Consider the following 17,824-nt stretch of genomic DNA (forward strand, 5'->3'; position numbering starts at 1 on the left):
AAAGGGCACTGATTCAGCCAAGGGCACTAATTCAGGCTGGGGCACAGCAGAGCGTCTGCTCATTCAGTAGCTCGTGGACGTTGTCTTAAGAGCCTGGGGAAGCCAGTTTAATTTTGGAGTTGGATACTCTTGGCCTGGGTTATTGGAAATATTGGGCTCTGCAGTGGCTCATGTAAAAGACAAGTAGACTAGAGGCCCTGTGTTGGTGGGGGTTGTCTGCCCCAGACACACACATGCTGGACTGCCTAGGGCATGGTCCTCAGGTAAGGCCTTTCGTTTGGCTTCTCAGGGAGATGTGAGTCACCTGCTTGGCTAAGATGCTTACTGACAGATTGTCAGTTCCACTGGAAATCTTCTTTTGAGGGTACCCACATAGAGAAACAGTTTTAAATATGTTGCTGGTTTTCTCAGCCTTGCAAAGGTGAATTTCTTTGGTCTTTCTGTTGTTCTTGTACTGAGTTTTAAAAGAAATTCTTCCCTTCCAGAGTGTAGGCACTATAATGTTGAAGTGTTGGTGGTGATGATAATTAATAGTAGCATTAACTGAGCACCTAGTAGAATGCCCGTCTTACTGTAAAGTGTGCCACATGAGTTATTGTCTTTTTACATATGGGGAAACTAAGGCTCATTTCACATGTTAAGTAATTTCTCTGAGGTCAAATAACTAGTGAACAAAAGAGCTAGACTTGAACCTAGGTCTCTGACCCTGAAGTCTCTGCAGTTGACCACTGTGTCAACATACCAGTGACAGTTTGGAGAAAAAAAACATGATCAAATACATCTTTGGTTGGATCTGCTCTGCACATTTCTTGTGTTGTTAATTGAGAATATTCTTCTGTTGCCTGCAGATTAAGATCTGATGTTCTCTTTGCAGCAACTACAATAGTTGCCCGTGGTTTTCAGAGAAAGTCATTATGAGACATGAAGTCATATTCTAGGGCAAAGAATGCCTTTCCAAGCAATGTTTATGTGATTGATCAGTCATCAACACCAAGAGAAGGTCCTGTCCTGTGACATGTGCGTGCTTGGCAATGATCTTGCTCTGCATTTTGCTTAATAATTTTCATTATTTTTAATTAAAGTTGAAGAAGTGCAGACTCTAGCTGAAATTAAGGTAGGTTGTGTTGCCGGAATCTGGTAATTACTTTAATTGATCACAAGATAGTTTCCTTGATCACCAATTAGACTAAATTGCCGATCATGTTTCAAGACGTGAAGAAATGCCCGAACTGATTTATGTAATAGTGTTTTCATTTCTAATCAGACATAAATATCATTTCCTTCCATAGCAATTGTATTTTATAAAAAAAAAAGGGGGGGTTATAGGCCTACAAACATGAAGGTGATTCATAAACAATAGAGTTCTAATTCATTGAATTAGTAAAGGAAGTATTTAGAGGCTTAATGGAGATTGTACTGGGGAAATTACTTTGGAGTTGCTGGTGCTCATTTTCTTAGTGGGAGATGTGTTCTTTTTTAGTGTGTAATTAAAATAGTCTATAATCAAAATATAAAAGGCAGCTGACTTAAAGAACATATCAAAGAGAATTGCTCTGAGTAATGACAGATTCATATTGTAAATATGTGCTAGAAGTTAAGTCTTAGAATTTTAATAAATCATACATGTTATCTGGACTGAAGCTGTGTTCTAAATTCAGGGTGCTGGTAAACATTTCACAGATCAGTACAGGGTTCTGTTTCAGTTTTGTGCATCTGACAGTCTTTCATATTTTCTTGAGTAAACTGAAACAAAAGGACCTTTAAGAAAAATTAAGGTTCTCAAAGAATACTTGATTTGGGGGTTCATGGAAAAATCTTTTAATTGCTGATGGTTTGGAGATTTCCAAATGACAAACTTCATTGGCCCGATTTACTGTGATTGTAATGCTTACATTCCTTAAAATGGCAGAGTGACTTAAAAAGTCATACTTCATCATGCATTCATGGACTTGTTCATAAAATGTTTGTAATTTGCAATAGAGGAAAGGCTGAAACCATTATCAGCCATTATATGCTATTTGTTGGACATATGTTTGTTTGAAATGGCCGTGGCTCAACAGAATATGGCTCATAGACAAACTATGCTGTAAATTGGCACTAAAAACCCACCTAAACAGGTAGGCATATGTTAAGAAGTTAATGTGAGCCAAAATATTTTAATATGAACCAGGTTACATACATTGCAGGATCCCAGTTCCCTTCACAGTGAGACCTTCATTTGCATGGTTTCCTCATTTTTTCCCTAGCCAGCTTTAAAAATAGGTCATGTATATATTGGTTCAAAAATTAAAAGGTACCAAAGAGTATAGTAAGCCTCTTCCTCTTTCTGATTCTTAACCATCCAATTCTCCCTCTCCCCAACTCCCATCACTCACTGTTACCAGATCCTTATGTGTATCATTCCAGAGATATTAATTCACGTGGTTTCTTTTCTTTGCTTTTTATGCAACTTACAGACTCTTGCTATCCATTTTTTTCTTATTTAGTAATATATCTTGGAGGTATTTCTAGTCAGAGGATAAATAGTTTTCTCCTTCTTAATGGCCACATAGTATTCCAGTGAATAAATATACCATAAAATATAGTTTAATCAGTTCTTTATTGATGGACATTTGGCTCCTTCAAGCCTGTCACTGTTAAAGGCTGTGCTGCAGTGACCGTTCTTGTAATTTGTGTATGGGTATGTCTGCAGGAAAAATTCCTAGAAGTAGAATTGCTTGGCTGAAAGGCGTAATCATATTTTCCTAAGGGCATAGGCATTTTTAATTTTGATCTTGTCATGTTCTCTTCCATAGTGATTATTATATTATTTTCACCAAAAATATATGGAAGTGCCTTTTCTTCTGTACCTTCACTAGCAGAATATTATCAAAGTTTTTGATCTTTGCCAAACAATAGATTTAACTTAGTTCCCCAAACCCTGACTTGTTGAGATAAAATTGACAAATAACTTAGTTTTAATTTGTGTTTCCATATATGAGATTAGGCAATTTTTATGTTTAAAAACTATTTGATTTCTTTTCTGTTAGCTATTATGTCCTTACCCATTAAAAAAAAAATTGCATGTTTGGTCTTTTTCTTATTCATCAGATCTCTTTACATGCTGAGGAAATGTGTACTGCAAATAAAGTTTGTTGTTTGTCTTTTAATTTGTTTGTTGATTTTTATTGTCATACAGAAAAAGGTTTAATGTAGTAATCTTTTTTTAAGTAGTGGTTTAAAAGTTTTCTGCATGTAGAATTTATACATTTCTTGTTAAGCTTTACTCCTAGATAATTTTTGGTGCCATTTTAGGTGGGAACTTTTCTTACAGTATATTTTCTAATTCATTGTTTTTATAAAAAGACTATTGACTTTTGTGGGGGTGGGAGCTTGTTTATTTTCTACTTCAATGGGAATTCTTCCAGTGTTTCCCTGTTAAGAAAGATGTTGCCTTTTGAACTGAGAATATATTCTCTCATTTAACGAGGAGCCCATATGTTTTTGTTTCATTAAGAGTTTTCATGCATAAAAAGTATTGAATGTATAAATAGCTTTTTAGAATTTATAGAAGTCATATGTAATTTTTCTCTTGATTTATTAGTATGGTAAATTATATTAACAAGTCCCCAATATTGAACTATCCTTGCATTCTTGGAAAAAATCCTGTTTGCTCATGGTGTTTTGTTCCAGTATACTCAAAGGTTTATTTATTAGGATTTCAATTAATATGAAATCTATAGTTTCATTATTATGTACTATCTATGTGAGAATTTGGAGACAATGTTGTTATAGTTTAAGGAAGTAATTTGGAAATACCCTTCTTTTCTTCGCTCTGGAATAGTTTAATCAGTATTAGAGCTAACTGTTCCATATAGGGTTGGTAGAATTCCTCTGTGAAACGATTGGGAAGTGTTACTTTCGCGTGTCACTCTTAAACACATTTCTCTTTTACAGTTTTTTAACTATTTAATTTTTTTCTCTTCTAAAGTCACTTTTGATCATTTTTATCTCTCAGAGAACTATCTTGTTTATGTTTTAAAGTTTATTTGTATCAACTTTGTTCAAAAATCGTTTTGTATGTTTTAAAATTTTTCTCGTAATTGTAGTTACTTCCCCATTCTCATCCCTTTACTGTACAGTTTTAGTACATATTGTTTTTTAGCTCTAGTGCTTATGTTTTACACCTTTAAATATACATGTATCTTTAACATTTGATATTTCAGCTTTTAACGATTCTTTAAACTTTCATTTACCTTCCCTAGTTCTGTTTCTTTCGGCTCTTTTAAATATTTATTTGCTTATTTGGCTATGCGGGGTCTTAGTTGTGGTGCATGTTCTCTCTGGTTGTGGTGCATGGGCTCCAGCGTGTGTGGGCTTAGTTGCTCCATGACATGTGGGGTCTTAGTTCCCAGACCAGGGGTTGAATCAGTGTCCCCTACATTGCAAGGCAGATTCTTAACCACTGGACCGCCAGGGAAGTCCTTTTACTCTTTTAATAGTTTATAACATTTATATTTTATTCTGTAAGTATAAACTCCCACAATTGTTTTAAATGTTATTTCTAGAGCTGAGTGAATTTATTACTCATTGCCAATACTTTTGGTATAGTTTCTCCATTAAACTCTTAGTTACATATATTTCATCCTTTAATAAAAATTTCCTTAAGAAGGGTGAATGGAAATTATTCCCTGAGTTACTGCATTTAAAAAATACATGTCCTCTGCATTAATTTCAAGCAATGGTTTAGCTGGGTATAAAATTCTTCACACTTTGGTTTCCTAAAGTCGTTATAGGCATTGCTCCTCTGGCTTGTATGTTGAATGTTGATATGTGGGAGTTTAAAGTCAGTAAGATTCTTTTCATCATTATAGGTGAATTGATCTTTTTGACTAGATGCCAAAAGGATTTTTTTAATCTTCATAGTTCATTAACTTTACTAGAATGTGTGGAAATGGATGAATTCTTAGTCTATAGATTTAAATTTTTTTCTTTCTGGAAGTTTTTCTTGAATTAAATCTGCAGGGTTTTTTTCCTTTCTTTCTTCCCTTTTTTTTTTTAAGTTGTTCTTTTATTGACAACAATTATCTATAAGTTAAATATACTTCATTTTCTGTACTTACTTACTATTTTCTAGTTCTTATAGACTTTTGTTGATTTCTACTTCATTTGTCCATTTTCTCAGTCCTGTTCGCTAAACTTCTTATTAGTTGCTGGTGTCTGTTCTGCCTTGGGCTGTTAGCAACTTTCTTTGATGGAATGGTTTTAGAAAGCCTGTGCATTTAGCTAGCTCAAGGCCTTTAGATTCCAAGTGGCATCCTGGTAACAAGTAGCTAGGGCTATAAAAATAAATCTTTGAAAGAAGGGACAGATGCTTTTCACGATTTGCCAAGTTTGCTGTTTAGTCATATTCCTTCTTAATTATATTCCAGATAATCAGAATTCCCCTTTGAAGTTTTGCTTTTTCCCTCTCCTTGCATACTCATCTAACTTCCTTGCAGAAATTATTTTTCTTTAATTTGAATGTGTACTGATATAGATGTTTTTAATTTATAGATTTAAAAATAAATATTTGGAGGATTATTTGGTTCTGTTATAAGGAAGAAAGATTGTGGAATTATCTTTTTGCTCCCAGAGCAGATTGAATATTCTTTTCCTAAGGAAGAATTAGGAGCAAATCCTGTGTAAATAGTTTATTAGGCTTTGTGATGTTTTATTGAATATAAATATTAGGTGACAGTTGAAGGGAAATATGTAAAAGCAAGGAAAATACAAATTTGGAGAATCTTTGGATGTGCTTTTTTTCTGTTAAGCATTGTATGTAGATAGGGTAGATGCTTTTTCTTTGATCAGTGTACCTCTAATGATATGGCTGTTCTCTTGTAAGTCCTATTTTTGATGGAATAGATTTTGCTACTATGCTGATAGCATGCTGGTTGGTCAAAGATTTGAGGATCACTTCTGACCATGTTCAGATCAGACACTCATTCAGTCCATTTGGCTCTTGGGCAATGTTAAAGTATTCTAAGCATCACTTTGGACCTTTCTGGATTCAAAGAAATTGAGGCCATAGGGCTTAAAAACTTGGACAGGGACCCACTGTGCCCACCTGATTTCTTGTTATTCACTTGTTTTCCCCAGTCAGTGTGCCTCAGAATGTTATCCCACAGTGTATTATTCATCTGATATATGTGTGTCCGTTTCTGCTTAAGGCCCATGGGAAAATGAGAGGGCCATTCTTCCTAGAGACAGCAACTAGAATCTTAGATTCTCAAGACCGTAGGAGGGCTTTTCACTTTTCGTTATGTCTTGTAAGGTTTGTGGTATGCAGTTTGGCCAGAAGCTGTAGTAGTAGCATTGAGTCCATTAGTAATCTTTCACTCTGTGCCAGGTGCTGTGCTGAGTGCTTTATATCCCCATCTCTTTTTTAAAAACTAAAATAAGTATGTGAGCTTTTTATTATTATTCCCATTTTACTGAAGAAAATTGAGTCTCAGGGTTAAATCACATGACAGTTGAGTAATAGAATTGGGATTTGAATCCCTGGCTCCCTGGCTCAAAAATCCATGTCCCTAATGTCTGTATTACTGTCTCTCAGGGGTGGTGATATGATTGTAAATCTTCTAAAGCTAAATGAGAATAAGGCATTAGAAGCAAGCAGAGTAAAAATTCTCATAATAATTTAGTACAGGTTTACTCTGTTTTAATAGTTAAAACAAACTTTCTCATTCGACTTGCCCCTTCCCCCTCACATAATATGGAGAATCAGATTGAAATAAGAAGGGGTGGGAGAGTGAATATTGTTTGCCCACTGATAAGTCCATGCATGGTTAAGTGGATTTTTCTTGAACTTCCTTCCTTTTCTTAGTAGGGAAAACCTTCAGGCATTTAGTGTCAAAATGGAAATCTTCATCCTGAATGAAGTCTATTGTGAGATAAGAACCGTCATGAGTGACAGAACTGTTTGAAATGACATCTTCCATATTTCTGTTAACTTGGAAATGTGCTCCTATGTCCTTTAGTGATTCAAAACCATAGCCCAGCTAACATCAGATTGGTTTTTCTGGCAGGGGCAAAGAAGTTAAATACTTATATGGCTGTAATGGGTACTGCCCTGTGAATTCCACTGTAACTTTATAATTAATGTGCCATTACCTTAGCGTCTTACCAAGTATTTCTGCCTTCTGGACACGAAAGAGACAAATTCTTCTATTGTTTGCAATTACCCTCATAAAAATTTGAAAGCAAGCAAAGCAAGCAAAAAAGAAAATGTTTTTCTTTCCTCTCAGGACAAGTTTGCCTTCTGCTTAACAAAATTAGGTTTGCACTTTCCCAGTGGTATGAAGTCAGGTCCCCACTCAGGCCTGTGGCTGACTCTGCAGCCCCAAGCGGAGTGTTTTCTCTTTGAAATGGCAGTGCTAGGCAGTAGCGAGAAGATCCCAAGCCCTTCTTTTCTGTTCCACTCTGGGTGTCAGTGAAAATAGTCTCTCATCCCCTTCTGTCCTGCCTGGGGGGTGGGATGGTGGTTCACTTCTACCAGAGCTTTTGCTTAGGACACACACTCACATTTTCCCATAGTCTTTGTGGTCAATACCTTAGCAACTCAGTCACTAAAAACAAAAGGAGCAGTGCTGCAGGAAAAGAGACTGCTAAGATTTGGGGCCAGGTACACTGGCCCCATTTGAGAGCCAGGACACTGAGTTGAAGGGAAATTATTCCCTGTTTTATAGTCTCATCCCGAGGACAATTAAACAGTCCAGACAGGTCACTGGGTGAGACCAATTTCCCGGTTTGTTTATTTGAGCCTGAGTGGTTTTCACCATACAGCAGCAGGTCACAGTCCTGCTACACTGCTATCCCACCTCTCTGGAGAGCACTCCCTTTTATTATTGATTCTCCAGGCTTTCCTAACCATGCCTTTATCGGGTCGCTCTGGGGTCCCTCTCAGGTCCAGGGCACAGGCAGTGTCAGTCATCACTTTTGACTTCGTCTTATGCAGGCCTTTGGCTTTATGTCCCGAGTTGCCCTACAAGCAGAGAAGATGAATCATCACCCGGAATGGTTCAATGTGTACAACAAGGTAACTGAATTGCCTTATTTTGGGATCACTTTAATTTTGGAGTTAAGAAACTTCTTTCTTCCTCGCTTGTCATCCTGTGCAGCTAAGTGTCATTGTGCTTAGGAAAATACTTTCTTATTCTTTCTCTCAGAATCCCTGTGTTTTATTGCAACTTAGTAACAAATTCAGATCTACTCAAAATAACAATGATTAAGTTCCTTATTTTCATGCTTGTCTTCTGCTGAAACTATGAAAGTGAAAGTGAAGTTGCTCAGTCGTGTCCGACTCTTTGTGACCCCGTGGACTGTAGCCCACCAGGCTCCTCTGTCCATGGGATTCTCCAGGCAAGAATACTGGAGTGGGTTGCCATTTCCTTCTCCAGGGGATCTTCCTGACCCAGGGATCGAACCCAGGTCTCCTGCATTGCAGGCAGACACTTTAACCTCTGAGCCACCAGGAAAGCCCTGAAACTATGAAAAACAGGCCAAATTAGACTCCTGAATTAAGCTTGAATATCAGTCATGTAGATAACATTTTTTAAACCCTCTTAAGATAAATTATTGAAAGAAATGGTAGCAAATCAGAAAGATATGGGTTTTTTAAATCTCATTGAAATCAATTTGTTCAAGTAAATTCTCTATTCTCAATGGGAACTGACCTTCTTAACAGCAGGGGGCACAGTGAGAAGAATCAGGCTTGCCCCCAAAGTGTCCTTACCAAAAAACAAACAAACAAACAAAAAAAACCCCACAAAGTGTCCTTACCTTCATGGTCATGCCATGTGGAATTTTCTTATCTGCTTTCTGTGAGGTTCTATTGTCTCTTGAAAGTCCTCTTTGAAAACATAAAATTTCATATTTTTGTGATTTATTGCAATAATTCAGAGGATGCAGGTACCAGCATAAGCTTTTATTTCCTAGTTGCCTCTCTTTACCCATAATTTTGCTTTTGCTTATTAATTGGTTTGTCAAGAGGCAACAGTCTGTTCCTCCACTGCCCTCCCCAACTTTTCTAATTTGGAAATGGACTTTTTTAAACATGGTTGCTAAGGTATTACATTTGATAGCTTAGTTTTTCTCAGTGGCCTGAAAAGAGTGTAATTAAAGTAATGGGAGTTAAAATGGAACTTCAATCTCCCTCTCTCTCTCTTTTTTTTCTCCCAAGAGTCAAGATTTAAGATTCTGGCAGCTCATTTGCCCTTCTTATGAGAGAACCTTTTTATCCCTGGGTGGCTGCTGAGCTCAGCCTGGAGTTTACTGGGTTTTGGAAATGCATTGCTTATTCATAATGTAGTATTTTCTAAATCATTTAATCTCCCCAATTCTCAAAGATAAATATTGAGTAATAGATTGATTTCTGAACCATCAAAGGAGAGTACCATGAATTGCAGCTCAGGGTTTTAAAAACTGTTTCTCTTTTTCTTAGGTCCAGATAACACTCACATCGCATGACTCTGGCGGAGTGACCAAAAGAGATGTGAAACTGGCCAAGTTCATTGAAAAAGCAGCTGCTTCTGTGTGACTCCTAAAATGCATGTAGAATCTTATGTACACATCTGGCTGCAATGGACATTGAAGGCAATTTACATGAATAAATTAAGTTATAAATTTAGTTCACCTTTTGAACTATCACATTTTGTAAAATCAGTGCTTAAATAAAAATGATTTAAACTTGAGGCTGAGGTATTTTTCATTATATCTAATCACATATATAAGGTAAATCAACCCAGGTAATTCTATTAATATTTAAAAAGACAAATAGCATTCTTAGAGATTAGAAATGGATATGCAGGAGCATTCTCATATCTGGAGGATTCTCATATGGGTGAGCATTTTATATCCCAGAAATTCAAGTGATTATGGTGACTTTACAAATGCATTGTATTGGAAAGCAGTTGTAAGGTAGAAAAAGAACGATGAACTCGGTAGGTAAAGGGTTTAACTGTATGTGAGGATTCGCATGACACTAAAGTTGATTAGGAGTTTACCTGTTGTTGCTGCGTAAGTAGTTAATTAAGTTATAGAGATTACATAAATTGGTTGAGCTGTCTGTGTTTTATCCTTCCTTTTCAGACAGGGAGAAAGAAGACAAGTGTCTTGTTCATAGCTTCCAGCAAGGTGAGGCAATAAAAGGATTCACTGTCATAGTGACCAGCTTGCCACGTCATTAGCTGACATACTAAGGGAAGAGGAACCAAGGGTCATTTTTTTCCCATCATTTGCGTGTTGTGACCCCTGACCTGAGAGTCTATAGCCACTGAGCTTGAAGCTACTGGGGTATTATCCAGTTTCAAGCTCTATTTATTCCATGTGTCACTGATGGGAGTAAAATGGAATATAAAGTAAGCGATTGCTTAAAAATTGCGGTAACTATTCTTTGAAGGAACTCAGGAATGTAGTTATTGATGAGATTAAAATGTAGATTAAAAGAGTGTGTACATATCCATCCAAGGAACATGCCTTATAGTAGTAGGATTTAACAAGGATCATCTTTATACTCTGCCTCACATCAGAGGCCAGAAAAAATCACTTTATGTTACAAGCAAAGCTTCACCCCTGACCCCCGACAGCCCTCACCCCTAGTCTGAGAAGCCATTTGGGAACATGACAAAGAGGCTGAGCTCTCTGAAGTCAATTTTTGGCTGATTCTGTTGGCCTAGGAGAGGCAGGTATGTTCATTTTGCTCTGTAGGTATGGAGTGTACATGGGCGAGGGGCGTGGAAGTGGAAGAGCCACTCAGGCTCTGTGGCTGCTGGGAGATCCAGAGCCTGGATCTTGTGCTTATTTGAAAATTTTAAGAGTAAAAGGCAAAGTCTCATGTTTTTATAAACTATTCCCAGCACTGTAGATTTGGGAGCTCTTGTACATTACCAAAGATTTCTAGATCAGTGCGTCAAATTTCTTTACATAAATTTTTATACATGAAAAACTTTAAATGTATTTTAAAATAAATAGTCCATTCAAACCTTATGTACTGATCACCCTGATTTAACAATTACCAAGATCTTGCCAGTTACTTCATATAGTCTCCCATTTCTTTTTTCTTTGCTTAAGTATTTAAAAGCAAATCCCAGATAGCATGTCATTTTATCTCTACATCCTCTAGTAAACATCCCTAGAAAATATGGTCATTTTAAAAATAAAAACCAAATTGCACTTGTCACACCTGAAAAAATTAACCGTAATTTCTTAGTATCCCCTAATAGCTGGGCAAAATCAATTGTCTTGAAGGTCAAGAATGTCTTTGGACAGTAATTTTGTCCTGATCAAGATCTACATGATGTCTGCCTATCACATCTGGTTGTTGAGTCTCTTTAAGCTTTCAGTCTAGAGCTAGGAAGCCCCCTGCCCTTAGTTCCCTCTTTCTGTGTCATTGACCTACTGTGAAACCTGGATCCTGTAGAATATTCAACCTTCTGGATTTGTTTCTTTGCTCCTTTGTGGTGTCACTTCACTTGTTTCACCATTCCTTGAATGGAAACCTTTCACCATATTTTGAATGTAAGTCTGAGAGGCTAAACTATTAACCTATACAGTGCATATGGCACAGTGGAGAGAGCTGCTGCTAAGCTGCTAAGTCACTGCAGTCGTGTCTGACTCTGTGTGACCCCATAGACGGCAGCCCACCAGGCTCCCCCACCCCTGGGATTCTCCAGGCAAGAACACTGGAGTGGGTTGCCATTTCCTTCTCCAATGCATGAAAGTGAAAAGTGAAAGTGAAGTCACTCAGTCGTGTCTGACTCTTAGCAACCCCATGGACCACAGCCTACCAGGCTCCTCCATCCATGGGATTTTCCAGGCAAGAGTACTGGAGTGGGGTGCCATCGCCTTTTCCAGTGGAGAGGGCAGGTATAGCTAATAACTGCTATGGTCAGGACCTGAGAATGTAGCTAGTAATTGGCATCTACGTGAGGGTTTGACATCGGGTCCATGTTAAGGGATGTCACATCTGCTGGAACTCATGAACTTTAGAGAATCAAAGATCTCATATCACAAGTCTATGAGAATACTCCCTGGGGTAAATTTCAACAGAACAAATCCCCAGATTTTCTCAAAGTACTGACATTTTAACTTAAAGGAGACATTGTCAAAGTTGGAGGCCCCCAAGTTTTCTGTTCCAAATCTTTGTGATAACAGTGGTTTCTCTGATATGTCAAGCTTTGGTTTCCCTCATTTTTTTTTTTTAAATGATCACTGGAGTAAAGGGTGGGGGGGGGGGGTTAAGTAGACATGACCTATGACCCTTTGTATGACTTCCATAGATAATAAATCAGGGCTAGGACGTTTGACAGTGTTCTTTTCTAAAATGAAGTTAGTGAAAGTTTTGAAAATTGTGATTACTGATATTGATAGGATTTAGGAAATCTTTAGATAAATAGGATAAGCATGATTCTTTTATGTTTTTGCTTGAGCCAAAAAAGCAGTAGCATGTATGTTGTATATGGACACATTCCTAACTTCCATCAGTGTACTGAAGTACTGGACTACTAATGTGGAGCAGTCTGTATAATTTCTAATCCAGTGTTCAAAAATATGCTAGTTGGACTCTATAACTTTCAGTTTTGTAAAGTTTCCTGCAAAACAGCAGAAACTGTAATAGGGTTTGGATATAATATGTGAGTTTTGTGCTTCAATTCCAGTTACGTGGAATTAGGAATGACTTGGCTAGAAGACTTTGAGTCAACAAGCTGCTGTGCCTTCTGACCGTCCCTGGCTGTGTGCAGCTGAGGTGGTGCTGCGCAAGTCAGGCAGAGGGTGAGTTGCTGCTAACGGCAGAACAGATGGCCCTTTAGCTTCTCATCCCAAGATATTTATCCTGCCCGCCTATCCATGAAGGTGATTTCAGTAGGCCTAGAGAAGCGGGTCACCTTTGGCTCCACTCATCAGCTGGAGTTCCAGTCCCAGACCAGTCTTCATCATCAGTGACTCCAGAAACCACATTGCTGGCTGCACTGATGTCATATACCAAGATCTACTGGTCTCTTCTTGAATGCTCCCAGCCTGCCATCTTTCCTTACCCCTCTAAGCGTCATGGAAGAATTTTTAATATTCTTTTTAAAAAAATATTATTTGGGGGGGCAGTGTCATGTTGTTGGGTCACACGGGCTCTTTCATTGTGGCACATAGAATCTCTAGTAGTATCCGCTCAGTAGCTGCAGCCAGCAGGCCTAGCTCCCCCATGACGTGGGATCTTAGTTCCCCGACCAAGGATCGAACTCACATTCCCTGTATTGCAAGATGGATTCTTAACCACTGGACCACCAGGCAAGTCCCAAGAATCTTTTACATTCTTAGTCTCTTCTTCATTTCTCCCTAAAGTGTGCTTTGGTGCTTAAAGAGGGGACACATAGGAGTATATTCTCGGGGTTCCTGAAAATAAAATTCCTCTATGCTCAGCTACTTGAGTGAGCATAAGACTCCCAGAGGACACTCATGCATTCACATAGCATACATTACCGAGGGCCTCCTGTATGCCTGGACAGAATTAGACACACTGATGTATTGAGGCACGTGGAAACAGACGGAGAACTGATGGAGCAGCTCTTCCAGGAGACCACTGTGGGTGTAGGCAGAAGCCCGGAAGGTCTTGGGGGCATATGATCAAAGGAGGCAGTAGGAGGCATCAGAGAAACTTGACTCCTGAGGAAGAGAATGTAGAATAAGAAGGTGAGGCCAAAGTGTGAATCCTGAGAACATAAATCAGTGTTGCTTAAAGCTTTGCTGTTGCTGATTTTAAGTGGAGAGACTGAGTAGATAAGATGTTATTTCCCAGTTCAGTATTCTGCTTGCCTGCAAGAGTATTTTTCTACGAGAAATAGTTGAAAACACTTGTTCCAGAATACTTAGGATGTTGGAGGTGGTGAGGTGTTTACCTCCTATTATGGTCCAAGAAATAAAAGTTTCCAGGAATTTGACCAATTTGGCTAACTAACCATTTAATTCAACACAGGACTACCCAGAAGCCTACATATTGATTTGCCTTGGAAGTCAAAGGAGCTAGGAGTAGGAGAATAAGAATATATTCATCCCAAGAATTGAACAGAGGAATAGTGCCTGTTGCTCTTGAACCTAAAACATTTCTACCCTAAGACTCGTCTCTTACACTCTTTAGGTGGTTCATATGTGTACATTCTGGGTCCCCAGTTAGCCCGTGTGGGGCATGGATAACCTCTGCACCTCCTGTCTCTTGTGTTCTAGCCCCAAACCCATCAGAATCTTTCCTTGTCCTTCCTGGTGTCTCCAGTGCTGTGCCCTGGCTGTGCACTCTTGCTCTTAGAAGCCCAGAGGGTTTTGCTTTCCCCTCTTCTATGACCCTTGACCTATTCTAACACATTATTAAGGGCAGATGAGGGTACTTCCTGAAGAAGGAAGGCTCTTGTCTGGCCTGTTTCTGCTGTCTTCTAGTTTTATCCCAGAGCTTCCCAATTGCAGGGTGCTCTTGACTCTATTCCCTGGAGAAGGGAATGGCAGCCTGCTCCAGTATTCTTGCCTGGAGAATCCCATGGACGGGAGAGCCTGGTGGGCTGCAGTCCATGAGGTCACAAAGAATCAGACATGACTGAGCGAGTTTCACTCACTCATTCACTCATGACTCTTCTGCTGAGCAGAGGTGCTTGGTCTCCTTGGGAAGAGAGGATCTGTGGTTAAAACAGTGGGGAGTTCTTCCCTACAGGGGCCTGCTGGCTGGTAACATACTGGGCTGTGAAGAGTGACCTCATAAAGCAAGGATTCCCTCTGTGGACCCTTCTCCGTGGCCTTGTGGAATATAGATGCGAGGAGATTCCTAAGCAGAGATTTTCTGTTGGATGGTTAAAGCAAGGAATAAAGATTGAAAATTTGGAAAATGTCTCAGCACTTTTATCACCAGGACCACGCAAGAGTCCTTTCTGACTCACTGTTCGAGAATGCGTCACATATGTTCTATGAGAAATTATGGAAATTTCAGTAAATATTCTTTATTTCTCTTGCTTAACAAGTATGCAGATGGCAGTGTTGGGGGCTCTTAGCCTCTTTTCATAGGCACTCTTCCACTTCCCAAACTGAGGGATTCATCCTGGATAATCTGATTTCTCTGACTGGTGAGGTTGTTGAAGTCTCAGCCAAACAATTTTCTGAGCTTTACTGTCACAGTTGGCTGGTTAATCAGATATTCAGTCACACTCTTATTTGACCTGTAGACCAAATGACTACTTTGTTCCATCTTTTCATTTTTTGTTCAATACTGTGTTGGATAATTTGAAGGCTTTTTTTTGGTAATAGACATGATCTCAAATCAGATAATGGAAATTATATATTTTATTTTTATAGGTTATAGAAGTATATACACTCTATATATTTTTTTTTACTGTGTGAAACTGTTCATTTCTTACATGAAAAAAATTGGAACAACACAATATAAACAGGAAAAAAGAATTACCTATAACTTTACCATCAATAGGCAGATACTGGCAACATTTTGGCATATTTCATGTTGAATTTTTTTCTACCTGCTTTGCACAGTTGAGATAATTTTAAGTAGAGAATTTTTATATTGTGTTGTTTCTATGTTTTGCTATCCAGTGGGTCATAAGCATTTTTCTTAAATCATGAAAAATACGTAGACATGTTGTGATATCTATGCAATATTCCATTAGCTGGATGTGCCATAGTTTACTCAACCTGTCTTCTTTTGGTTAGACTTTTAAATTGTATCCAAGTTCTTATTACAGCAAATAATGGTGAGATAATCACATTAGGCTAAAGTCACTGTTTGCATTTCCAATTGTATTCTCTTGGGGTAGATTCCTTAGGTCTGAGGATATGAACACAACTAATGTTTTCAGAAAAATTGGTCAGTTTACATTCCCCTGGAAGTTTATGAAAATGTTCCATCATTTTGTGCTCTTGCCAGCATTAAATATTACCAAGTTTAAGTCTTCACTAATTTCATAAGCAAAATTAATGGTTTTACTTAATTTGCACCTCCTCGATTAGTAGTGCCACTGAACATTCTAGGGAGGGGGACTTCATTACCATTGTTTTTCGTTCATGAATTGATTATGTGTTTGCCCCTTTTTTCTTAGAGTGGTCACTTTTTTAAATCATTGATTTGTAAGTGCTTGTATGGTTGATTATTTGATAAGCAGTTTTCCCTACTAGACTGACTGTATATAATTTTACTTCACCTTATATCTCAAGGGCCTACTGTATTGCCTGGCATATAGTAATCATTCAGTAAAAACTTGTTGAGTGAATAAATGAGTGAGTTGAATAGTAGTTACTGAAAATTTTGAGCCACCATAGCTCAGTTGGTAAAGAATCTACCTGCAATGCAGAAGACCCCAGTTCAATTCCTGGGTCAGGAAAATCCCCTGGAGAAGGGATAGGCTATCCACTCCAGTATTTTTGGGCTTCCCTGGTGGCTCAGCTGGTAAAGAATCCACCTGCAATGCAGGAGACCTGGGTTCAATCCCTGGGTTGGGAAGATCCCCTGGAGAAGGGAAAGGCTACCCACTCCAGTATTCTGGCCTGGAGAATTCCATGGACTCTATAGTCCATGGGGTTGCAAAGAGTCGGACACAACTGAGCAACTTTCGCTTTCACTGAAAATTTGTTGCATGAGTAAAGGAAGTTTATGCTTTGTTTGAGAAGGAGTGGTAATCATTTTTTTCCCATAAGTCTAGAGAGAATGAACTGAGTTAACTGAGTGGGGACAGACCCTCCCATTGATTGTCATACATATTTCAGTGGTCATCTAGTCAGTATTTCATTGCAAATCTGAAGTATAGATATAGTTTAGATTTATAGTCACAGAAGGGGGAAAGCAGACCCTAGTTCCTAAAAACGTGAGCATCATTTGGGGATCTAGCTCTGTTGCGAGATAATCACACCTCTTATTCAACTTTTTGACAGGAGGAGAGATACTCAGTTTCAGGCATTTGTGAAGAAAGTCATAATGAGTCATCTCTTTAAGATAATTATGATTAGCGCCATCTCAATGAATGCCTTTTTTATGGTCTTGTGGACTGATTATAAAACAAGATACAACTTGTTCAGACTTTTTGAGGTAAGCAGACAAAATGGGTCCATTTCCTTCTGTTTTCTTTCTGAAACTATTCTAAGATTCTTTTTTTTTTTTATTCTAAGATTCTTAAGACATTTTGTTCAAAAATTTTCTATAGAAAAATTCTAAGGACTATTAAAATATACCTTAAAATCTGAGAGGATGGTGGCAGCAGTAGTAGCAGCATTTACATCAAAACTAGTTAACAAGAGGGACCTCCCTCACTGTCCAGTGTTTAAGACTGCACACTTCCTGTGCAAGGAATGTGGGTTTGATCCCTGGTCAAGGAACTAAGATCTCACATGGCACGCAATGTGACCAAAAAACAAAACAGAAACAACAGCAGCAACAAAAACTAGTTGCAAGAGATCCTTACCAAGAACCGCACTGCACGGTATTAGCATCTGTAGCAGAGGAAGCAGAGGGAAGCCAATAAGTATTGAGTAGAGGTTGATATCAGAGAGTGTGTTGCCTAATCTATTACTTGTGGGGTAACACAAGAGGTTCCTGCTATTTATATGAAGGGGCTAGAATGGTTCAGACCCTGTAGCTTTTAAAACTGACCGTCCAAGGCTACTTTCAAGGTTAGAGTTCCATACTTATGGGAAATATTGGAAGTGGAGTGAAAATTGAGTAGGTAAAAGACCCAGAGAAAGGAAGAGAGGTTCAGATAAAATTGGAAAAGGGAAACAGAACCAGGAAACCTCAGAAATCAAGCTATCATGTGTTAAATCAAGAATAGAT

General features: G+C 38.4%; 2 protein-coding genes across 16 annotated transcripts in view; both read left to right on the plus strand.

Moving 5' to 3' along the window:
• The window catches only part of PCBD2 (pterin-4 alpha-carbinolamine dehydratase 2), a 43,415-nt gene extending 33,702 nt beyond the window's left edge, over positions 1-9,713 (plus strand). For all 10 annotated transcript variants that reach the window (XM_069592092.1, XM_069592089.1, XM_069592091.1 and 7 more), the window contains 2 exons: positions 7,979-8,059; positions 9,464-9,713. In XM_069592092.1, the coding sequence (XP_069448193.1) occupies positions 7,979-8,059; positions 9,464-9,559 (177 nt within the window). In that variant the 3' untranslated portion in view covers positions 9,560-9,713. The remainder of the gene's footprint in view (positions 1-7,978; positions 8,060-9,463) is intronic.
• The window catches only part of CATSPER3 (cation channel sperm associated 3), a 34,951-nt gene continuing 26,753 nt past the window's right edge, over positions 9,627-17,824 (plus strand). For 2 of the 6 annotated variants that reach the window (XM_069592081.1, XM_069592085.1), the window contains exons 1-3: positions 9,902-10,155; positions 12,678-12,792; positions 16,930-17,083. In XM_069592081.1, coding sequence (XP_069448182.1) covers positions 17,019-17,083 — 65 coding nt within the window. In that variant the 5' untranslated portion in view covers positions 9,902-10,155; positions 12,678-12,792; positions 16,930-17,018. Of the gene's footprint in view, positions 10,156-12,677; positions 12,793-16,929; positions 17,084-17,824 lie in introns of those variants that run through there. The other 4 variants (XM_069592082.1, XM_069592083.1, XM_069592080.1 and 1 more) reach the window with 3 other exon arrangements.

This window comes from Ovis canadensis, chromosome 5 (assembly GCF_042477335.2).
Source record: "Ovis canadensis isolate MfBH-ARS-UI-01 breed Bighorn chromosome 5, ARS-UI_OviCan_v2, whole genome shotgun sequence".
In the NCBI taxonomy this organism is placed as follows: domain Eukaryota; kingdom Metazoa; phylum Chordata; class Mammalia; order Artiodactyla; family Bovidae; genus Ovis; species Ovis canadensis.